Source organism: Phaseolus vulgaris, chromosome 6, assembly GCF_051622355.1.
Source record: "Phaseolus vulgaris cultivar YP4 chromosome 6, ASM5162235v1, whole genome shotgun sequence".
NCBI lineage: Eukaryota > Viridiplantae > Streptophyta > Magnoliopsida > Fabales > Fabaceae > Phaseolus > Phaseolus vulgaris.
The window spans coordinates 30,695,367-30,720,648 of NC_143503.1; the positions used below are offsets into that span (position 1 = coordinate 30,695,367).

The 25,282-nt window shown below is 34.1% G+C and overlaps 1 protein-coding gene and 1 non-coding gene across 3 annotated transcripts; one reads left to right on the plus strand and one right to left on the minus strand.

The window, feature by feature from the left end:
- Positions 1 to 2,706: 2,706 nt before the first annotated feature.
- On the minus strand, positions 2,707 to 15,286 carry HIT1 (Membrane trafficking VPS53 family protein). Of its 2 annotated transcripts, none has more exons than XR_016521356.1 (24): positions 14,973 to 15,286; positions 14,798 to 14,892; positions 14,652 to 14,708; positions 14,412 to 14,562; positions 13,992 to 14,062; positions 12,425 to 12,549; positions 12,048 to 12,208; positions 11,807 to 11,948; positions 11,357 to 11,420; positions 10,961 to 11,146; positions 10,808 to 10,849; positions 10,232 to 10,336; positions 10,087 to 10,146; positions 9,788 to 9,865; positions 8,566 to 8,738; positions 8,393 to 8,458; positions 8,228 to 8,305; positions 8,017 to 8,150; positions 7,836 to 7,929; positions 7,436 to 7,513; positions 6,222 to 6,284; positions 5,399 to 5,467; positions 5,127 to 5,222; positions 2,707 to 3,163 (listed from the first exon to the last, which is right to left on the minus strand). XR_016521356.1 is itself a non-coding variant. In XM_068640074.1 (24 exons), the coding sequence occupies exons 1-24, from the start codon at positions 15,019 to 15,021 to the stop codon at positions 2,873 to 2,875; spliced, it is 2,463 nt and encodes an 820-aa protein (XP_068496175.1). In that variant the 5' UTR covers positions 15,022 to 15,286; the 3' UTR covers positions 2,707 to 2,872. The 2 variants fall into 2 exon arrangements, 1 of the variants encoding a protein (XP_068496175.1); XM_068640074.1 differs by having other exon boundaries at positions 8,566 to 8,673.
- Positions 15,287 to 23,484: 8,198 nt separating this feature from the next.
- Positions 23,485 to 23,566, plus strand: TRNAS-AGA (transfer RNA serine (anticodon AGA)). The gene has a single exon. It is a non-coding gene; the product is annotated as a tRNA-Ser (tRNA).
- The last annotated feature ends 1,716 nt before the right edge of the window (positions 23,567 to 25,282 follow it).

Below are 25,282 nucleotides of genomic sequence, written 5' to 3' on the forward strand. Positions count from 1 at the left end.
AAATGGTTTAAAATTAATTTATCAAGTTTTTATATTTTTCTTTTGTTTCTAGTAGAAGATAAAATTAATTTGTTTTAGGTATTGATCAAGTTAATAAGAATTATTACTTTTTTCAGTTTTATATAAATAAGTTATTTTCTTAGTTATTTCCAAGCATACGCTAATTATTCATAAATACCTATTGATTCGCTGCAATTTTAGTTTTCGAGGGGCCAAAAGTTTAAGGAATTGTTTATTCATTAGTTATTCGGTCACTTTCAATAATTTAGTTGATAAAAACAATGGAAGTGGATAATAATTCAATTAATATTTAAAATAGAGCGTTGCATTTGAATTTTAAATTAAATTTAAAAAATCTAATTTATAAATTAGTTAGTAGGTTATATACTATTTTATAACTGAAAAACTAGTTCTTAGTTAATGAATTTTCAACTTATAACGTTTTAATTAATAAATTACTTTATCAAATTATAAGCATTTGGTAAATTTAGTTAATAAATATAAAATGACATACAAAAATAAATTTATGTTTTTTAGAAAAAAATGTTATGATGTAATTATAATTTTATATTTTGAAAAAAAGAATTAAATTATAATTAATTTTTTGCATTTTATTTATTTTTAAAAATAATATATGATTTTTAATTTGAAAAATTTATTTTACTTAAATTAATTGATCAAATACGTATTAATAAAAAATTAACTTTTACTTATTTAAAAAAACTATTTTTTTTCTTAATTTAAATTATTGTAATGTTGAATTTTGCTTTTACAACTTTTATGATATATAATATGTAATAATGGGTAAAAAAAAGTAATGACAAAAATGTATTAAAATATGAAAACAAAAAGAATTATAGACTACAAAACTACAAACCAGTGAAAATAATTATTAACTTCTACATTAAAAAAATTAAAATAGGTTATTTTGAGATAGGTTGAAACTAGTTTATAAGAGTATGAAATATTGACATGTGAATAGTTAAAATGAAAATTTGATGACTTTGTAAAACATAAACTTAAAATATTTGTGTGCTTAAATTATTTAGAGCCATCACGAAGCGGTCAACGAGGTCACGCGCTAAACTGTTGAGTGAGTTCCGTTTGTATGTAGCAGAGGTGAGCTTAGATAAAACAAAGCGCGTGGAAAGTTGTGACCTATTTGTGTAGGTGGGATTTAAATTCAACGAAGATCAAAAGCAATGAAACAAAAGAACAAAACAATGGATTCATCTTCTCCCATCTAGAAGGATAATAGGTTATGTCAGAAGGAATTGACTTTTGACTTTTGACTTTTCCTTTTCTCTTCTTTTCTTATCTGCAATTGCAGATTTGCTTGCTGCCAGCTCTCCAGTTTTATGCTATTTATCCAATACTATTGCACTTAAACTCAATTAAGAAATCTACTTAATGCTATGCTTTTTTACTTTAACTATTTTATTTACACTTTTTTTCAACTCAAACAATTGTTTAAAATTTTATTATCATATTTTGTAACTTTGCTATATTTTACTACTAATTCAAACGACAAATCAACCCGCTTCAGTGGTATTATATGAGGAAAATCTCAAATTATTTAAGAACGGAAATAATAAGTATATCTTTGCCATTTCTCCTTAAAATTTCCATACATGTCTTAATATGTATTTTTTTTTTATATTACTCAGTTCAGTTTTAATCTCTAATCTATTAAGTAGCAAAAAAAAGTATTTTATTTTAATTTTTATGATTATTTAAAATTTATTTAATTCTTATTTGGTACATATTTATAAAATTATAATTTCTTTATTTATATTTAACATTAAGGAAAAAAAAATGTATAAAAATCACATTCAATACATAATAATATTAATGGTATTTCTTTAATTGTGATTTTTATTTTTTATAAAAAATATTTATTAAGATATAAAACAGTAAAAGAAGGAATATGATATACCCTTTTCTCCATAAAGATAAGAATGGAATAAAAAAATCATATTTATTGAGTATAAAGATGGAAATAAAATTAAATGTTTACTTCCAATATGGCGATGAGAGGATCAAACTTGTATCTGGTTGTCATCCCTATTAATAATTGATTAAGTAATGTGTATTTTAATCTAAAAATAATAATGCTACAGAACAATGTGGTTTCATTTTTGCAAAATAAAAATCTCGAACACGATGCTAAATACTTAATGGGTCTATAAATAAGTAAGAATAGAATAATATAATGATAAAACACACAAGAAAAAAATTATATTATAAAATTGACAAAATAATAATAATTAAAGTGGTCAAATGTACAATTAGAAAAATGAACTTTAGTACAAAGATTAAAGATGACAACAGAGTACATAAGTTAATCTTTAAATGTAAAGTGACATTAGATTGAAATATGAAATATATAATGCTAGCTTTTAGATTTCATCTTTGAAAAAATAAAAGTTTTCTCTTATTAGTTATGAACCTTAACTTTATTTTCCATCAAAGAAACAAATATGATTTTCACATTTCCTAGTACCCTTCCCCTCTTAGCCTAACATCTTCCTCTAGGCTCTACCATAAAGCTCAAGATCAATCACACAGAACTCAACAGTTCCACAATGCAGCAAACAGACATGTCAATTATATCCGTCCTAGATTACCTTGACAGTGTGAACAGTAAGTAATCGGAGCAGTAACAAGCAACAGACAAGAAGAATCCCTTACGAACTATAGAAAGAATGATACAAATTTGTAGATAGATCTCTTTATTATCAGCTATCAGTTGTTAGAGTGAAATCAGATAAACATGATATTAAACATACATAAAGAATCAAAGAGAAGAAAAAAAAACACAAAAAGCCTAAGGGCACTGGCCAAAAAAATTGGGGTTGTAGCACTCTCTTGATTATGGATTAAAGAGCTTCCTGAAAGGCCCATCCTTTCTGTCTTTGGCAGCTTCAGTTAGAGCTAGGAAGCGCTTGAAGCCAGTGGTGGCAGCTCCTCGTCCAAGTGCAGCAGCCCTAGTTAGAACGTCCTCTCTCGATGCGATGAGTCCAACCGCAGAGGGGCTTGGTACCACAGGAGCTGCTGGAGGAGCTGCTGGCACAATTGTAGGTGCAACCTGAGTTTGCTTAATTCCAGGCCCAAGTTTGTTGAAGTCATCAAGAATGCTTTGTTGATCAGCTTTTTTCAGACCCTGAAAACACAAGTCAAATCATCCAAACATGAAGAATAGTTTACAAATCATGCATTCAGTTGCTTCTGAAAAACCAAATGATCTGCCTCATGTGATAGAATCCATAAGCAAAGAATGAACCATTACGGAATATTAACTAGTATAGATAATTTAACTATTTGGTTTATTTTATACATATCTTCAGTTGGATTTATGCTTTGCATGCTCCTCATCAGTCTCGATTCTTCAGCAATTATATCAGTATCTTCATATAATCCATGTACTGGGGTAATAAGACTTATTTATGGCAAGGTTTGTAAATGGCAGTGTTATCAATAGCGGATAAGTTGATAACCCCCTATGGGGGTCAGCAAATAATCCGTAATATAAATATCGAAAATGGCATGGTGGACAAATTTACACCCACTAAGAAAATGACAAAAATGACAAATATATTAAAAATAGCATAATGACAAACTAATTTCATAATATTTTCAACATTCTCATGATTGTCATCACAAACTCTTAACATGATTAAAAATCCCTAATATTTCATTTAGTAATTTGAGCATGCATTGCTTTGGTTTTGGGTGCTTGACATTATCTATAAGTGGAAAATAATTGGGAACAATGTTTTATAAGCAAACGTAAGAAAGACTAAAGAATTGGTTCAGAAATTTTAAGAGAAAAAACACAGAACTATAAAACCAGAGCAGCAACTAGATGAAGAACATGTGAAAAGAGAAGAGAAAAGAACAGAAAAAACAGACGAGGAAGAAAGAAATGACAAAAGAAACAGGCAGAAAGAAAGAACAAGAAAAATAGGGGAGAAAAACTTGGTTTCAAGGTCTAGGTCGACAAAGCTTATGTCGCCAAAGTAAGTTTTTACCATAGATGACTCAAAGGAGACTCGACAACCAAGAAGGCTCATTCCCTCTTGTGTTCTGGCCTGGGGTTATTTAAATATGGCCCAAGCCTAAAATCAAGATTTCGAAAAACGAAAAATAAAGGAAAAAGCCGATATTCCGCATGGCAGAAACGTGGCAAAACCACCACAAAACCATTATCGCAAGCAGCCATTGGATAACACTGGTAAGCAGATTATCTTAGAGGACCCAAAATTACTGAAATGTACCTAGGAGTAATAAAATAAGCAGAAGACTGGATGCCCAGAGCAGCAAACATTGGTGAGGGAATAGAAAGGGAAGGAATTAGTGAGGATTTAAGCTATGAGATAGACTAAGAGAAAAGTGGGCATGATTTTGGTAAGATTTGGGAGGAGAGACTAGCAACTCATCGATGAACTTTTATATCTTTTCATTTTTCCTTTTATAATTCTACCCGTGTAATTAGGATTACTACCACTTTTGAATTAGTGAACCTTGATCTGCTACAGTGACAGATTTGCCAAAACTACTCATTTTCACAAATAGATTCTTCTAAATGCTTCTATGTAAGCTCCTCAAGTTTGCAACATTACTTCTTTCCTAAGATGTAATGCACCGGTGAATTACCTATCCTTGATCTGCTACAATGGCGGATTTGCTAAATTACTAATTTTCACAAATTGATTATTCTAAGTGCTTCTATAGCAAGCATTACTTCTTTCCTAAGATGTAATGTCCATTGAATTACCGATCCTTTATTTGTTACAATGACAGATTTGCTAAATTACTAATTTTCACCAATTGATTCCTCAAAATGCTTCTTTGTTAGCTCCTCAAATTTGCCATATAACATTACTGCTATCCCAAGAGGATGACATATTTGCTTATGATTGTTCAGCTAGAACTAATTAGCCAAATTGACAATGAACTGAATAATTTTATTCAGTCGTGAACTTAACCATAAATTTATTTTATATATTCTATAAGAAGATCCTTGGCAGACTTCATCTCAATAATAAGAGGTCCAGAACAAAGAAATAATGCAAAAACCAGCAATCAATCAACTAGAGATTTCGATAGAACAAGCTAATTATAACCTTAAGCTCCAGGATGCGTTGGAATTCCATAGGTGTACCCTCAGGTAGCAATGCACGATAAGTATCTGCTACAGAATCAACTGGAGAAAGTATAACCTGAACACGGACATTCACACAAATTTGTCAGTGGAAATTAATGTCATGGTTGGCTTTGATTGAGTTTTAGGTTGAAGTCTTTTTCTTTTCATAAACCCCTTCAGATGGTTTTAACACCAATAAGCTATAACCCAAATACAAATTTATTGTTACATAATAACATATGGACAACAAACCTTCAAAAGGGCTTCAGCTTTGCTCATCTCGCGGCTCACAAACTTGGAATAACTAGCAGCCCCCGATGTCTATCACACACAAAAAAAAATAGTAGTCTAACGAGATAAACCAGTGACATGAATTTACAATTAGATATGCAAACACAATGCCATTTTCACTATTGACTTATTTGACAATGGATTCTAGACAGTTTTGTCAATGCAGTGCAATATAGTTCATATGCGTCATAAATAGCAGGTTGATCAACGTATTCACATCAATCAGATCATTATTGTTTCCTACTTGGTCTCGGAGTTTGGCAACCAAATCCTATCTCACTATCCTGGCACATCTCATTTTCATGAACTGTAATGCAAATTAGAGTAGAAACCATGTATTAAATGATATCTAAGCATCACTACCACACCAGGAAAGTAGATTCTTTAAGAATGGACTCGGAGAGATGGATAACCGACAAAATCTGAAAAATCATTTCATTTTCTATTCAATTTGGTTTGATTTTAAAACATCAATTTAGTCCAGGTTTATGTGTATTTTATCTATGACAATTTCTTACCAATAAATATTGTCCATCTCAAAACTAGACTGGAAATTTTTCTAAGTGTTTCTTGTAAAAGAGGAATTAGCACAGCAAAGTGAAAATTCCCGGGAAAAAAAACTTAAAATGGAGTTGTCAAATTAATATAAGCAAGGGAGAGAGGGGCAATTGGATATCGAAACTGTAAAGGTTATCATAATGGTGATATTTCTTGTAGTAAAATACCAACAGCATACCAAGTTATAATTAAGTGGTAGAAACTATTGAATAAAAATTAATATTACCTGTCTACCAAGGGAAGGAACTTCAAGAAGAATCGTCTTAACAGCTTGGGTATCCAATAGCATCTGCAGAAATCAGTTCATTAGTTTATGAACAACATAAATTGGGTTGCAAGAGCTCCTTGGAACATAGATTATTATCATTAAAAAAATTAATGAAATATCAATAATACAGTCTAACAAAAAAATACGGCAAGTCGGTCTTAAAACCCAAAGAAGCAAGAGCAGTACAAAGGGAAAAAAAATAGTGAATACAAGCTAAAAATTTTGTGTTAGCTTCAACACATCTACAATAACCAATATTATTTGATTGACAAAAAGAAGCAAAGCACTCTTATTACTACATCAAATATTTTACTGCAGTCATGATACAAAATACATTAGGATTATTGCGTTATTTTAATATATGAATTCATGATAATTGTTATTTAATATATTAACATATTTCTTATGTTTATGGACTTTATCTTTGTTAAGAAATCTAGTTTAAGGAACTTTTTATTTTAGTAAGACCATATATCTAAATAGGATTTATCTTGGGTTTTTATTCATTTATGATTTATTATATTTGGGTGATAAATACCTTCTAGGTGCATTATGTAATTCAGTCATTAGCATAATTGCACGTCCTTTATTCAGATAATATATGAAAACTTGAGTCAATGGAGCACTCCACCCAAAAGGAACAATCTAGGATCAGGGGATCAGCCAGCCAAATGGAGTACTCTTTTTTTCTCATTGGTGGTGTACCTTACAAAGAGGAACACTCTGGGTTATACAAGAAGTGGCATCCTTTCCCTGCCAAAACTATGGTGGTGGGGAACATTATGGACTCTAAAGTCTAAACCTTTTTCAGGTATAGACAAGAGAGAATGCCTTAATTTATTAAATTACCATTTAAGAGTGAGAATGAAGAAAGTTCAATTTTAAAACTTTCAAGAGAGGAAGTCGGAGATATCATTCAATTAATAACCACCCTCTGTGTTGGACATTTTAAAGGGTTCTTGCTAGGGATCTGATTAAGGTATTAAAAAGAGGTCCTTCGTTCCTTTTCTTTAATTTTAATTCAGGCTTCTGGAAGATACCCTGTCCTCTGCATAGTACTTCCATTCTAATAAATTTCCTTATCCATAAAACATGAACCGGCTCACAAGAACTTGTATGATATGACTTTACCACTCATGTAACTGAAGGAATTAAAATAAAATAGTCAGTACCTGTTGAGCTCCAGTTTCTGATATTTGTTTGCACTTGAAAATGTTAGAATAAAAGCGTGGACCAAGAGATGATGCAAGCTGCAGATTAAAATAAAAGATTAGAAAAAAAAAGTGCAACTACCTGCATACACCATGTGATTGTTAGGGATGATTATACTGACAAACTGTCAGAAGATGTTATCAATAATAAACTTCAGAAGATATTTCAGAAACAATTGAAGATGAATATGAAATAACAGAATGGAAAATTCAAAAGGAAAGGTTATATTAAAAAGATAATGTATACTTCCATAATTACAAAACTGTAATTATTATGCTAGAAGAAAAACTGTCCTTAATACCAGTTTTTACATCAAAAAACCAAAGTTGCATGTATTTAATCTGTGTTATAGAGAATCACCTTGTCCAGAAAGAACTGAAAGTAGATGGGTGAAAGAAGACTTCCAAGTGCAGGAATGCTTGTGGTTAGGATCAAATTTATGGCATTAACATACCTGCAAGACAATAGTACAGTTAAACTAATGAACTTTGTCACAGGAATGATAATCATTTGTAAAATTTTATTAAGGAATTCAACTTACTCTGATTGATCACCAACACTCTCAAGGGTACCCCAAGGGACACGTGTCATTGCAGCCATTTCAATGTCGAATTTAGTTTCCAGGCCATGCACCAAGGTCACCAATGATTTTGTTATAACGGCTGAGAATTCATCCTGTATAATTGCATATCTCTGTTAGAACGAGAGTTGTAGAAGAAAAAGACACTTGGTAAAAGAGAAGATATTGATACCTGCACTTCAGACATATCCACCCCTTCTGCATATTGAGGGTCAATTATTTTAGACACGCTTTCAGCCAGTTCACCGGCCTATCAAGTATAAAGCTAAATGTCAGTAAATCAGGATTCAGGCATTTACTCGTTATCAAATGGATGAAAAAGGTCAAGGAAACCAACCGTTTTGTGGCAATATTCTGCTGAATTTACAATGTAACAAATCACTCTTTCGTCCCTATCAGATGTCTGTTCAACATTTCCAGAGAATAAAAACACATATGTAATGAAAGTTGTTTGAAACCATGAATATGCAACTTCTCACTATGATGAATAACCAACTGTTTTGAAAATACCTTTATCTGTCCATCCGTGCCTGTGGCTGCTGCAACAATTCCAGTGCCCCCCTTTGGTAGTCTAGCAAAGAGCTTTGTAGCATACGCTTTAAGAACTCTTTGGAAAACCTAAGATTGAAAGGGAATAAAATCATAAACTGCGTGAAGCTAGACCCATTACAACCCAGTATGCACTGCAATTAAAAATCAATTTACTTTCAGCCAATAAGTTAAAAAATATACTATTTTAATACTTTAAAACTTAAAACACTACTGCTAAAGATGACACATCCTTCTTACTATTTTTTCAACCACATTCAGCTACAGTTAATACTAACATGAGCTGGCTAAAACAGGGAACTCTTGAATAAGATGTGGAGCAAATCTTTTATGTCAACACTAAATTATATCAAACAGTTCTGCAAACCTAACATGCCGTTTAACCTGATATAAGCAACGACACTCCAGTATTAGATAACTCACTCTCTTTGTCTTCTCTCTTATTATTTATAAAAGGGGAGAAATATAATTAGAAGATATAAAATATGTAGGAGGAAAATAATATATTATCTTAAACACTAAACAAAAAAACAAAACCACAAAATAAGCTAAGAAACCAAACTCATCAGGACAATTATGCTCTTTATCTGACAAACACTTCGAACATCCAGAGTGGACTCTTGACTAACACATTAACAACAATAAAAGATAATAACTTCTAATAAAACTGAAATGTCAGAAAAACACTACATTTTTAAGCTTCATTAAGAGAAGGTGCATTAAAATAATAACAACATTGTAAGTGCTAATGATATTACAACACTCACTGAAACAATGCCTACTATTCTGCTTCGTTTACTAGTGTTCTCACTTCAATGAGTCCCGTCTTTAACAGAGTTCAAGTAATTGTCATACTTGAGTAGGCACAGCACAACCACTTATCAGCAAATGGATGGAATGGAACCCTTCAACTTTATTTGACCAAGGATTTTTTTTTGTTAATGAAGTTCATTTGATACAAGTAAATAGGTTGACATACATATTTTTGTTTCAATGGACATTCCGAGAGCAATAATCGGAAATTTGGACACAACCAACACTGCGAAATTATATTTTGATTTCAATGTAAATTCTAAGCAACTATCATAACAAGGAAAATAAAAAGGCAGAATGAGTTAAAAGCTTCTGTATTATCACTTCTTATATAAAATAGAAATATTAAACTCAGAATTAAAAAGTTTACCTTCAACAGATTGAATAGTGTCTGGTTCTTTGTTAAAGCACTGCATCTCTTCAAGCTTCTCTTGATAATAAGAAACAACTATGTAGGACGACAGAAAGAAATCAAGTAAATACAAAGCATAACAAAAGCTGATTGTGAAAAGGGAGAAAAATTATTTAAGATATTTAGCCACATTAGTCTTTCACAACAGTTAATCAGATACCACCTATAAGAACTTCTAAGAGTTGGTGAGACATGAAACAATAGAGAGGCAAATTATACTGCTTTGACATAACCTGCTAAGAGATCGAGGGACTCACCTGCATGCTACTGGATAAAACACTACTCTGACTTCCCTCCTCAATATCCCATGTCTCTTCCTATAGTTTATGATACGTTTAATCAAGATTAAAAGATATCAGAAGTAAATCACAGAACACCTCTAAAAGGTGATGCACAAATTACCTGAACTAGTTTCTCCAGACTTTCCATTAACGTCTTCTCTTCCAATTCTACATATACCGTTAAGTGAGGCTCAAAGCAAGATGAAATAATTCCACGGAAGTTGAACTGTCCAAACAACACAAATGTCTGTCACTTTTGTCTTGGCAAAACAGGCCAATAGGAATAAAATGGGAAAACCTCTAACAAAGCCACAACTACAACCAACAATATTTGTGAAATCAAGAAAATATAATCCACAGAATTCCTGTGTTTCAATTATGGAGAAAATAACCTTGACTCAAGATTTTTTAAACTAAAAGTAATGTACGTCATAAGGTATAATACATCCTTTTTTGGAGGGTGTAAGAAATTACTAAGTATGTTGCACCACAAACTTAACTAGGAATTATTGCAGCCACACAGCAGATAACAGTGACCAAGAAAAGCAAGAAAAAAATTACGGAAAGACAAACCAAAAAGGTTTCCTATAGCATTTATATTATCATGACAACACCTCTCAGACCACAATTGTAAACATATGTACTTAATCAATAAAATCAATTATATAAATTGGATAATAGTCAAATGAGACCGTACCCCAGCTCCAGGCACTGCCAAATCTTTAGTTCCATCTTTCTCCTATTTATACAAAATTAAAACATGACAGTCATTTGATAACTACAATTTTGAAAGGAGAAGAAAATAACTTATGAATAAGCACTGTTAACTTTAGAAATTTATATAACATACTTCGGTGTCACCTCCTTGATGTGCAGCAAGCTTTTTTTCATACTTCTTCCGGATATCCAAGGCACTACTACTAGAATTTGTCCCCCTACCTATTTCTTCAATCTCATTTGCAATCTCTCTATTTTGAGTGCCTCCCCCAAATTTCTCAGCTAATTCATCCTCAAACTCTAAAGTTCTTTGTAAAGCCTGCAAGAAATTGACAGATGAAACACCGAAATAACACAAAAATTTAAGTGTTTTCATCTGAAATGCAAAATTGACAGCTTGTACGTTCAAACCAGCATCTATGAAATAACATAAGAACATCCATCCACAGTTATTTTGTAATTAAAAGTCATGCGAAAGGGGAATGGATACAAAACAGCATCATCAGTATTGTATTATTTAATGGCTTACCAATAACAAGGTTCCAACATCTGGCTTTTCCTTTAGATTAGAAAGAATGTCCTCAAGTTGTTTTCTGTAAAAACAAGTATCAAACACAACGATTTTGTATACAACCCAGAACTAAATTTAGTACATTTGAAATGACAGTATTCTGTAAAATGTTTAATTCCATCACAATTTTTTGCAAAACCATAACATAAAATATACAACAAAAAATCCAAAAATTTTGGTATATGATAGGAAATTCAAAATCAGACGGAAGGAAAATGAAGTTCGAGTAACACTCCCAAACTGCCACAATAAATTTATTCATATGCAATAAATTAAAATGTCATTTCGATACAAACAAGGGTAAACATGTTTTACTATGGCCATGGTTTCTTTAATGAAGAAGTGTGAATGATCCATTGTTATATAACTTATATTGAGATGGTTTGCATAAACAAGTGAATAACATACCTTGTCTTCTTGCAAAATAGGATACAGAGCCGATATGAAACATGCCATGAAGCTGGAAAGATTTTCCAAATTTCTTCATTTGATCTCATCCGCCGTTTAATCCATGCATATCTTCGTTCAGTTTTGTCCAACTTTGCAAGCTCTACAAATGTGGAAAACGAAAACCAATATAGAAATTTGACAAGAACTCTGAATAAACTAACACATTACATAATTAATGTAGCACATAAGTCAAACCTACCAGCTCCTTCAAAAATTTGTTCGTACGAAGTAAGCTCCCTATTGCAAAAATTATTTACCAATTCTTCCCTTACAGAAGGCTCTAATGCATCAACAACCAGGCAAGCATCAGACAACTGCTGCAACAAATTAGTTTCTTCTGACTCCTTTCCAGTACCTAAGCTGAGACAAAAACAGAAAATTGAGGAAGCCAGTTACACATAGCCACTTTGTAACAAACAGCTTCTACGTCTAGTGAGGTTATAGCATGTCATAAAAGAAATATTAGGAAATAATAGCAGAGCAATCTGAATGAACATTGTATATCCAATTCATATTGTAGTGCCCATAGAGATTCCCAAACAAAGCAGAAGATGGAAATCCGTAAGAATAATATACCTAGAAAAATCAGAAAACACGTGTGACTTGAGTATTTGCTTGATATTCTTAAACTTCTCCCTCAGTTCTATGATCTTTGGGATATCCCTATAGGCCTCAAAATGGCTACATAACTGGTTCACTGCCTGAAACAAAAGATGACAGCATGAATAAATAGATAGATAAACAAAAGCAAGAAGTTGAGTTTACAGATTAGTTAATTAAAACAATAAGCATAACTTTCTATATCAGATATATGAAAAATAAGGACCATAAACCATGATCAGATACTGCAGAGAAAATAAATTATATAAGGCCTCTAGAGTATAAGTGTGTTTGGGAGAATTATTGCACTTAACATCAGGTTTAAACACCACTTTCCGCATAAATAAAGAAATGCTCGCTTAAGCGCTTTCAGGAAGCTGGAAAAAATAAACAATTATTTCTTCAAAATAAGTTGAACCACATCCTCATTTGATAGTAGATAATTCTAATTTTGAAAAAATTATTCTGGGTAAAATTGAATCTGAAGTGTAGTGATTTATGTTTGGAAACTTGGTATCTCAAAAGTAAGTTTGTAATGACTGAATATAAAAATCTCAACTCAACGTAAAAGTTTCTTTGGCTAGACTCAAGTTTAACCATATCTCCCAGTTTGAAACATAAACCAAAAGCTTTTCCAGACATGTGTATGTTCAGTAATGACAAAATCCAGGCAAACTGAAAACACATGCTTAGGTGCTGCATTCACACACATAATAGCCTATACATAAAAAACAATGACAAACAACCAAGTCATATCCACCTGCTGCAGATACAGATTCAAAGCAAAAAGTGGTTTGAACCTAAAAGCAAAAAATGAATATGAAGTGGATTGCCATTAAAAACAACTAGTAAATCTAACGAGGTTTCGCACTAGAGTTGGAACATCCAACATCCTATTTGTATCCCCTCCCCTTCCTCCTCCGAATTAAAAAACAACAGCCTATTTGTTATACATCCTTAGGAAATCTATAGAGATGAGCAATGATAGAACCTTCCTATAATAAAATTTCTATACACTGTCCACTCTTTTTATCATTTGACTAAGGTGAATTAAATGTGGAAAATATGTTAGAAGGAGACACCTTTGCAGGGAAGACACCACATTAAATCACTTTACTTTTCATATAAGTTCTCTCAATATCTACAATGATGAAGATGACTTCGTATACATCACAATAACTACATTTCCTCTTCAATACAAAATGAAATGGCATTTGATTCAATCAATGATCCTTTAAAAATTCCTTGGCGAACTAATTTCCCTTGTTTACCGCTAGATGTAGAACAAGATATGCAAAAGCAAATAAAATCAAATATTATTGTTCAAAATCAATGATAAAGCTTAAAAGTTAAAACCCTAACACTTTGCAGAGGCAACTGAAAGCCTCAAACTGCTAAACAACTAATAAGCAAACCCCACTTACAAACTCCAAAGCAAATACATCCCAAACTAACAGAATAATCAGAAATTTCAACAGCTAATCACACAGATGCGCACAAAGCGGTACACAACAGTAAACAGTGCAGTAATGATATTGGATACCTCCAGCTGTGCAGCTGCCTCTTTATACTGACGCTTTGAAGCCATCACTTGAAGCTGTTCAACAGCAGAGACTGCATATAATAGGTAAGCTTGTTGAAGTAATAGATCAAAAAACGTCTACGCGTCTAAAAATCTACAAAGCATGCAACAAGCATATCCAACAGACGCAGCATTTTGCATTTGTAAGTTAAATCTGCATAGACTTACTCTAAATGTTCACATTAGAAAAATTATTTAATGCCTAATTCAGTGCTGATGTTACTAAGACAGAAATACAAGTACAGCCGGAAGCAAGCCTTACTAAAGAACCACACCTGTCTAAAGCTCAATTTCTTAAACTGTAAACCGAGCATTTAAGAACCATTGATAAACAACAGCTTCTTTTTTTCACCAAATAAAAAGAGTGAAAGCAAGATTTACCAAGCATTGTAAGACGATGCAGTGCAGTAATTGTGGTAGTTATATGCTTCTTCGCAAAGTCCAGTTTCTTAATGTCACGGCATATTTCTTGAACCATCGTTTCACTCTGCACAGCTTTAGTTTTTATCTCTCGGATCTTATACATAAGTTCCTGCATTCACGAAACAAGGGACTGATAAAACTCACGCGACACAACAGAAAGATCGAAGCAGCTAACTAAACTACATCGCACGTGCATACCTCGACGGCACGTGTGGCGGCGGCGAGATCTTCCTTCGCCTTAGTTCCTGAATTGCTCTGAAATCGGAGAATTGGAGGCATGAGAGAGCGAAAACACGACGGAACAAATCCAAATCAGACGACGTTAATTGAAGAGATGTTAACACCTGTTGGCGAACGGCGGCGAGGATTCCGGCATCTACAGTGCGAATCTCGTTCTGGATTTTCTGCATCAGCGGCTCCACGCCAGAGAGAGACGCCTCTGCGTAGCGAAACCCGGATTTGATAAGCGAAACGTTGGAATAAAAACGATTGCAAGTGAGATTGGGATTTGTGGCGTACCGTTGGGGAACATCTGGTTGATGTACTCCAGGGCACTTGACTTGTCCATTGGCGAGGTCGACAAGGAGCTCAATCAGAAATGCATGAACGGTGATGGCGATGGTAACGTTTGGATCTCTAAATACGCATGTTCGATGCCATTGACGCTCTTCGAGTTCTGGTGGATCCGATTGCAGAGGTGTCTGCTAAAACGCTGGTGATACTGCTACTTTTCGTCTTCTTCTTCAACCTCTGGACACTGCTCTCTAATACATCAAACTCAGAGGACTCCTAATGAAATTTTCATTAAAACAGCAAAAAATAACTAAAATGTTATTACTTACAATCTATATCTACAATTTATTATTATTTAATTTAATTAATTGTGACTTAATATATCTTTTTTAATAAAATAATTATGATAATAATTTAAATTATTGATTTTTTCAATTTCATATTTCTTATCCTTCACCCGTGGAATTTATTATCTTTTAACATTCTTAATAAAATTAATTTAATGCAAGGAGATGGAGTCTTTTAATCTACCTTTCCCACTTTTATTATTCACTTTTCGTCATAATAATAATAATACACTAAATAAGAAGTTAAAATCGATTCTAATAGAATAAAATATAGATTAATAAATTCTGATGTCAAAATTTATAGAATTCGTTTGATGGTAATAAAATTGTTTTAACAATTAATAATTTATTAAGGATCTTAAAAGATTAATTTGTTCATTTTGACATTTTTTTACTTTGACATAGTTAATGTGTGTTTGGTTTCGTGTCTTGGGTGTGTTATTTTTTATCTTTACACAAATGAAAATATTTATGAAGATATTTGCGTTGATTTCACGGAATTTTACTTATGATATTTTTGGATGTATTCTGAATATATTAAAAACAGTGAATATATTTGTGTGCAGTTGTGCATACATTCAGAATATAGTGATGCTACTATTAAATGGGGTTTTCTTTGTTAGAGTGGTCAAAAGTGCTTGGTAAAAAAAAAATCTTAACCACTTTTTTTAAAAATTCTATATCCTTAAACTAACAATAATCTTTGTTAGTATAGGTACAATTAGGTTTTGTGAAAGTTGTGTTTGTTGTGTTCCAATAGAGTGAACCTTGTATTATCAAAATGAGTGAACGTGAAAGTTGTTTTATTGTTAGAATTGTTCAATTTTTTGTGCTTGAGGAATAACAAGTAAAAAAAAAGTAAAATGACTTCACGCAATGAGTCTCTATTAATCAATTTCATTGTACATTGTTGGAAGGGAGAATAGTTTTAAATTTTCATGTTTAATTCAAACATCGTACTCTCCTTCTCTTGCACATTCTTCATCGGTTGTTTCTCCGACTCCTTCCATTGCCGCTCCTCCTCACGTCGTGGTGTTGTGGTGGTCATCCTTGCATCAGCGACGTCGGCACCGTATTTGTTGAAGGCTATGAGATTCCCAGACCGGCTAAGAATAGGAAGAGCGGAAAAGAAGATCCAAGTGCACACAAATCATTCTCAAGTGCAATTTGTGTCTATGATGTTAGTTAATTGAATTGCATTTATTCTATTTTATTTCAGTTTGAATTTTTGGTTGCATATTAGTATTTTTTTTTTTTTGTTACTCATGTGGTTGAGTGTGAAGTGAGATTTGTGTTTAAGTGAGTTCATTGTGTGATTAGGTGACTATCACTTCAGAGATCACTTAAAAAGAAGGTTTTCATAGATGTTATCAGCTTGTTGTCCCAATTAGGTGTATCAGATAGCAGGTAGCAGGTAGTAGGTAAGAGGTAGCAGGTAACATTTAACAGGTAACATGTAGCAAGTAACAGGTACCAGATAGCAGGTACCAAGTACCAGGTAATTGGCAACAAACAACAGGTAACAGGTAGCAGGTAATTGACAATAGGCAGCAGGTAGTAGGTAATAGGTAGCAGGTAACAGGTCGCAGGTAGCGGGTAGCAAGCACCAGGTAGCAGGTAACAGGTAGGGTAGCAGGTAACAGGTAGGGTAACAGGTAACAGGTGACCGGTAGCAAGAAGGTAGTAGGTCGCAGGTCGCAGGTAACAGGTAACAAGTAGCAGGTAACAGGTAACAGGTAGTAGGTAACAGGTAACAGGTAGTAGGTAACAGGTAACAAGTAGCAGGTCGTAGGTAACAAGTAGCAAATAGCAGGTCGCAGGTAGCAAGTAGAAGGTAGCAGGTAGCAGGTCGCATGTAACAGGTAGGTAGCAGGTAACAGGTAGCAGGTTGCAGGTTGCAGGTAACAAGTAGCAGGTAGCATGTAGCAGGTAACAGATAATAGAAAGCAAGTAGCAGGTAACAGGTAGCAGGTAACAGGTAGAAGGTAACAGGTAACAGGTAGCAGGTCGCAAGTAACAAGTAGCAAGTAGCAGGTAGCAGGTTGCAGGTAGGTAACAGGTAAGAGGTAGCAGGTAACAAGTAACAGGTAGCAGGTAACAGGTAACCGATAGCAAGTAACAGGTAGAAGGTCGCAGGTAACAGGTGGAAGCAGGTAACAAGTAACAGGTAATAGGTAGCAGGTCGCAGGTCGCAAGTAGCAAGTAATAGGTAACAGGTAACAGGTAAGAGGTGACAGGTAGCAGGTCACAGGTAATAGATAACAAGTAGCAGGTAACAACTAAATGGTAGCAGGTAGTAGGTAGCAGGTAACAGGTAGCAGGTAATAGGTAAGAGGTGACAGGTAGCAGGTCGCAGGTAATAGATAACAAGTGGCAGGTAACAACTAAATGGTAGCAGGTAGCAGGTAGCAGGTCGCAAGTAGCAAGTAGCAAGTAGCAAGGTAGCATGTAGCAGGTAGCAGGTAACAAGTAGCAGGTAGCAGGTAGCATATAGCAGGTAACAAGTAACAAGTAGCAGGTAACAGGTAGCGGGTTACAGGTAACAGGTAACATGTAACAGGTAACAGGTAGCAGGTAGCAGGTCGCAAGTAACAGGTAGGTAGGTAGCAGGTAAGAGGTAGCAGGTCACAAGTAGTAAGTAGCAAGTAGTAGGTAGCATGTAAGAGGTAGCAAGTACCATGTAACAGGTAGCAAGTAACAGGTATCAGGTAGCAGGTAAAATGTAATTGGCAATAAATAACAGGTAACAGGTAGCAAGTAACAGGTAACAGGTGGCAGGTAATTGGCAACAGGCAACAGTTAACAGGTAGCAAGTAGCAGGTAGCAGGTAACAGGTAGCAGGTAACAGGTAGGTAGCAGGTAACAAGTAACCGGTAGCAAGTAACAGGTAGCAGGTAGTAGGTCGCAAGTAGCAGGTTGCAGGATGCAGGTAACAAGTAGCAGGTAGCAGGTAGCATGTAGAAGGTAACAGATAGCACGTAACAGGTAGCAGGTAATAGGTAACAGGTAGCAGATAGTTGGTAGCAGGTAGCAAGTAGCAGGTAGCAAGTCGCAGGTAGCAGGTAACAGGTAAGAGGTAGCAGGTAACAGGTAAAAGGTCGCAGGTAGCAGGTAGCAGGTAGCAAGTAGCAAGTAGCAGGTCGCATGTAGCAGGTCGCAGGTAACAGGTAACAGGTAGCAGGTAACAAGTAACCGGTAGCAAGTAACAGGTAGCAGGTAGTAGGTCGCAAGTAGCAGGTTGCAGGATGCAGGTAACAAGTAGCAGGTAGCAGGTAGCATGTAGAAGGTAACAGATAGCACGTAACAGGTAGCAGGTAATAGGTAACAGGTAGCAGATAGTTGGTAGCAGGTAGCAAGTAGCAGGTAGCAAGTCGCAGGTAGCAGGTAAGAGGTAGCAGGTAACAGGTAAAAGGTCGCAGGTAGCAGGTAGCAGGTAGCAAGTAGCAAGTAGCAGGTCGCATGTAGCAGGTCGCAGGTAACAGGTAACAGGTAACAGGTAACAGGTAACAGGTAACAGGTAACAGGTAACAGGTAACAGGTAACAGGTAACAGGTAACAGGTAACAGGTAACAGGTAACAGGTAACAGGTAACAGGTAACAGGTAACAGGTAACAGGTAACAGGTAACAGGTAACAGGTTGCATGTAGCAGGTTGCATGTAGCAGGTAGCAGGTAGCAGGTAGCAGGTAGCAGGTAGCAGGTAGCAGGTAACAGGTAACAGGTAACAGGTAACAGGTAACAGGTAACAGGTAACAGGTAACAGGTAACAGGTAACAGGTAACAGGTAACAGGTAACAGGTAACAGGTAACAGGTAACAGGTAGCAGGTCGCAAGTAGCAAGTAGCAAGTAGCAAGGTAGCATGTAGCAGGTAGCAGGTAACAAGTAGCAGGTAGCATATAGCAGGTAACAAGTAACAAGTAGCAGGTAACAGGTAGCGGGTTACAGGTAACAGGTAACATGTAACAGGTAACAGGTAGCAGGTAGCAGGTCGCAAGTAACAGGTAGGTAGGTAGCAGGTAAGAGGTAGCAGGTCACAAGTAGTAAGTAGCAAGTAGTAGGTAGCATGTAAGAGGTAGCAAGTACCATGTAACAGGTAGCAAGTAACAGGTATCAGGTAGCAGGTAAAATGTAATTGGCAATAAATAACAGGTAACAGGTAGCAAGTAACAGGTAACAGGTGGCAGGTAATTGGCAACAGGCAACAGTTAACAGGTAGCAAGTAGCAGGTAGCAGGTAACAGGTAGCAGGTAACAGGTAGGTAGCAGGTAACAAGTAACCGGTAGCAAGTAACAGGTAGCAGGTAGTAGGTCGCAAGTAGCAGGTTGCAGGATGCAGGTAACAAGTAGCAGGTAGCAGGTAGCATGTAGAAGGTAACAGATAGCACGTAACAGGTAGCAGGTAATAGGTAACAGGTAGCAGATAGTTGGTAGCAGGTAGCAAGTAGCAGGTAGCAAGTCGCAGGTAGCAGGTAAGAGGTAGCAGGTAACAGGTAAAAGGTCGCAGGTAGCAGGTAGCAAGTAGCAAGTAGCAGGTCGCATGTAGCAGGTCGCAGGTAGCAGGTCGCAGGTAACAGGTAAGAGGTAGCAGGTAACAGGTAAAAGGTCGCAGGTAGCAGGTAGCAGGTAGCAAGTAGCACGTAGCAGGTCGCATGTAGCACGTAGCAGGTCGCATGTAGCAGGTCGCAGGTAGCAGGTCGCAGGTAACAGGTAACAGGTAACAGGTAACAGGTAACAGGTAACAGGTAACAGGTAACAGGTAACAGGTAACAGGTAACAGGTAACAGGTAACAGGTAACAGGTAACAGGTAACAGGTAACAGGTAACAGGTAACAGGTAACAGGTAACAGGTAACAGGTAACAGGTAACAGGTAACAGGTAACAGGTAACAGGTAACAGGTAACAGGTAACAGGTAACAGGTAACAGGTAACAGGTAACAGGTAACAGGTAACAGGTAACAGGTAACAGGTAACAGGTAACAGGTAACAGGTAACAGGTTGCATGTAGCAGGTTGCATGTAGCAGGTAGCAGGTAGCAGGTAGCAGGTAGCAGGTAGCAGGTAGCAGGTAGCAGGTAACAGGTAACAGGTAACAGGTAACAGGTAAGAGGTAGCAGGTAACAGGTAAAAGGTCGCAGGTAGCAGGTAGCAGGTAGCAAGTAGCAAGTAGCAGGTCGCATGTAGCAGGTCGCAGGTAGCAGGTCGCAGGTAACAGGTAACAGGTAACAGGTAACAGGTAACAGGTAACAGGTAACAGGTAACAGGTAACAGGTAACAGGTAACAGGTAACAGGTAACAGGTAACAGGTAACAGGTAACAGGTAACAGGTAACAGGTAACAGGTAACAGGTAACAGGTAACAGGTTGCATGTAGCAGGTTGCATGTAGCAGGTAGCAGGTAGCAGGTAGCAGGTAGCAGGTAGCAGGTAGCAGGTAGCAGGTAACAGGTAACAGGTAACAGGTAACAGGTAAGAGGTAGCAGGTAACAGGTAAAAGGTCGCAGGTAGCAGGTAGCAGGTAGCAAGTAGCAAGTAGCAGGTCGCATGTAGCAGGTCGCAGGTAGCAGGTCGCAGGTAACAGGTAACAGGTAACAGGTAACAGGTAACAGGTAACAGGTAACAGGTAACAGGTAACAGGTAACAGGTAACAGGTAACAGGTAACAGGTAACAGGTAACAGGTAACAGGTAACAGGTAACAGGTAACAGGTAACAGGTAACAGGTAACAGGTAACAGGTAACAGGTAACAGGTAACAGGTAACAGGTTGCATGTAGCAGGTTGCATGTAGCAGGTAGCAGGTAGCAGGTAGCAGGTAACAGGTAACAGGTAACAGGTAACAGGTAACAGGTAACAGGTAACAGGTAACAGGTAACAGGTAACAGGTAACAGGTAACAGGTAACAGGTAACAGGTAACAGGTAACAGGTAACAGGTAACAGGTAACAGGTAACAGGTAACAGGTAACAGGTAACAGGTAACAGGTAGCAGGTAGCAGGTAGCAGGTAGCAGGTAACAGGTCGCAGGTAGCAGGTAGCAGGTAGCAGGTCGCAGGTAACAAGTAGCTAGTAGCAGGTAACAGGTAGGTAGCAGGTAACATGTAGGGTAACAGGTAACCGGTAGCAAGTAACAGGTAAAAGGTAACCGGTAGCAAGTAACAGGTAGCAGGTCGCAAGTAAAGTAGCAAGTAGCAGGTTGCAGGTAACAGGTAGCAGGTAACATGTAATAAGTAGTAGGTAGCAGGTAGCAGGTAGCAGGTAGCAGGTAGCAGGTAGCAGGTAGCAGGTAGCAGGTAGCAGGTAGCAGGTAGCAGGTAGCAGGTAGCAGGTAGCAGGTAGCAGGTAGCAGGTAGCAGGTAGCAGGTAGCAGGTAGCAGGTAGCAGGTAGCAGGTAGCAGGTAGCAGGTAGCAGGTAGCAGGTAGCAGGTAGCAGGTAGCAGGTAGCAGGTAGCAGGTAGCAGGTAGCAGGTAGCAGGTCGCAAGTAGCATGTAGCAGCAGGTAGCAGGTGTAGCAGCAGGTCGCAGGTAGTAGGTATCAGGTCCCAGGTATCAGGTCCCAGGTAGCAGGTCGCAAGTAACAGGTAGCAGGTAACATGTAGCAGGTAGCAGGTAGCAGGTAGCAGGTAGCAAGTAACAAGTAACAGGTAACAGGCAGCAGATAGCAAGTAGTAGGTAGCAGGTCGCAGGTAACATGTAGGTAGCAAGTAAGACGTAGTAGGTAATAAGTAGCAGGTAGTAGGTAACAGGTAAGAGGTGGTAGGTAGCAGGTCACATGTAAGAAGTAGCAGGTAGCAGGTTGCAGTTAGTAGGTCAAAGTAGCAGGTAGCAGGTTGCAGGTAGCAAATAACAAGTAGCAGGTATCGGGTAGCAGGTAATATCAGATAGCAGGTAATCGGTAGCAAGTAATAGGTAGGAGGTAACAGGTAATACGTAGCAGGTAGGAGGTAGTAGGTAGCAAGTAGCAGATAGCAGGTAGCAAGTAGCAAAGAACAATAGTATCTAGAGGAGAGAATAATAGAAAACAGAGAACTATAGTATTCAGGCTGATTGAACTTGTTATTTAGAAGAAAAAAAATTAGTATTCAAGCTGATTAAACTTGTTATTTAGAAAAAAAAATTGGGTATTAATAGTACCCAGTTATGCATAAAATATAGGTAAAACAGTTTTGATTGTTGTAACTAACACATAACTTTATTTTAATAACGTAATTTTAGAAATAAAAATTACTAACTATATTTCTTAAAAATCTAATCTGTATTATACAGTTTTACCTATTGGATTGACTTTGCAATCTGAATTTCATAATCCAATCTGAATTTCATATGTATTATGTGTTTAGTGATTTTAGTATTTTATTATTTGATTGCTGTTTTTATATGTTTTATTATTATGTGTTTATTATTTAGTTTTTTTGTTTTATGTGTTTACTATTTAGTTTTTTATTTTTTGTATTTACTGTGTTTAATTTTTATAAAAAAAAAATATATATATATATATATATATATTTTATTATATGTTTACTGTTTTTAAACAAATTTTATTGACAAGATACTGTTTAGTTTTTTATTTTTTTAATTTTAATAATTGTATTTACAGTTTTGTTAGATTTCTACTGTTTTGTTTATTTTTATATATATTTACTGTTTCTAATTTTTATATTGTATTTATATTTTTTATTATGTGTTTACTGTTTTTAATTTTTATAATTATATTTACACTAAGTTCGTTAAAAAATAACTCGCCTTTATGTATGAATAAAAATAATTGTTATCATAAAAGAAGAGTGATTAAAAAGAAGAGTAGCAAATTAATGATACCAAAATTGATAAATTTAATAAAATTTAGTGAACAAATGTTCATATATATTATTAATTTAATTTTCATTTTAAAAATAAAATACACGTTAAAGTAATGTTATTTTTATTTTAAATATAAACTAGTTAATATATATTTTATATTATATATTATTTTTATTATTATCTACAAAAATATAGAATTACGGATTCTCTCATTTAACATACATATATGGTATTTTATTTTACTCTTATTATAATTTAAAAGATATTTTTTATATTCTTAATTTATCTTTAATGATATTTTAAAAAAATTTAAATGTATAATGAGTAATAATGTAGTATATTATAAGATATCTAGTTGAAAATACAAGTTTTAACAATATTAAGTGGACGTGCCGGAGTGGTTATCGGGCATGACTAGAAATCATGTGGGTTCTGCCCGCGCAGGTTCGAATCCTGCCGTTCACGTTTTTGTGATTTTTAATATATATGTTAAACCTAAACTCTTATTTTTAAATATCATTAATTATCAAACTTTTAAAAGTTATTTTTTAATCTTCTAATTTCTTATAACTCTTATTTTTTTACATATTACCTTACTATTTACTTACTTTTTTTTTATTTTGCAAAATTATACTTACTTACACATTTATAATTTTTTAAAGCTTTATTTATTTTAAACTCTTATCTCTCCTTATAAACATTTCATCTACTTGCAGATTTATACTTTTCTTAATTAAATATACTTAATTTTAATATTTTAGTTATTCTTCAATTTCAACATATTTCCATTTGAAGTTTTTTATTTTTAAATAACATTAGTTTTCTACTTTTTCTTATTGTCATCAAAATTTTAAATGTTATTATTTTCCTTTTTTTTATATCTATACATCTTATTTGCTCACTTTTTAAATATTTTGTAAAATTATATTTACTTACACATATTTTGTTTCTCACTTGATAATATAAACCTAACCTTACAAAATATTATTTTTCATTTTTTTCTTATAAATATTATCATGTTCCATACTTTTCATATATTTATAATTCTTAAATTTTACATTTATTTTTTCGACAAATATTACTTTTGGTGACAATTATATACTATTATAATTAAATATATTTTTAAATTTGTTTAATTTATAAAACATCCCTTTTCTAATTTTCATCATTTTTTTGAATTTTTTTTAATATTTTAAAAACAGTTTTATACTTATTTTCTTATAGTTTTCAAACTTTTAAATATTATTTTTTAACATTCTATTTTAATACAACCATTATTAATTTTTAAAGCTTTATTTATTACAACCCCTCTTCCCCCTCTTATAAACACTATATCTATTTACATATTTATATTTTTCTTAACGAAATATACTCATTTTTAATATTTTATTTGTTGTTTTCTACATATATCTAACAGAACTTTTTATTTTTAAATACCATTAATTCTCAACTTTTTCTTGTTGAACTTTTAAAAGTAGGTTTTTATCATTCTAATCTCTTAGAACCAATATTGTTGTCTTTATATATATATATATATATATATATATTATTTGCTCACCTTTTTAATGTTTTTAAAATAAATAATGTTAATCCATAAAACGCAACACATTTGTTTGATGTATACACATTATGAGATTTAATTACGAATTGAAATCTTTTCATGTTAACTAAGATTATTTTTTTAAAACTTTTTTTAGTCTTTATTTTGGAAAATGGACAATGCTGTGGATGAAAAAAAATGACAATATTAAATCTTTCTACTATTAAAGTTCTTAAAACATGTTTGGTTTCAATTGGGAATATGGAAAAGATTTCTTTAACAAAAAAAAACTAACATACATAAATTTCATAAACCATAATAATAATATAATAATAATTTAAATTAAAAAATAAATAAAATATGATTGCAATATTAGTTTATATATATATATATATATATATTCATATTCGTATACATCAATATAATGAATTATACAATGCATGGAAACGAATTTTCATAATCACATATACAAAAGTGTTATCATATAAATTTTAACGTGAGTATATTATTTTTCATTTTACATCATAACACAAACTAAAGCAATAACTAATTTCATCAATTTTATTGTTTATAAATAGTGTTTTGTTTGTCTCATATTTAACATGGGTACTTTTACTTTGGACATATATAATTACTTTTTA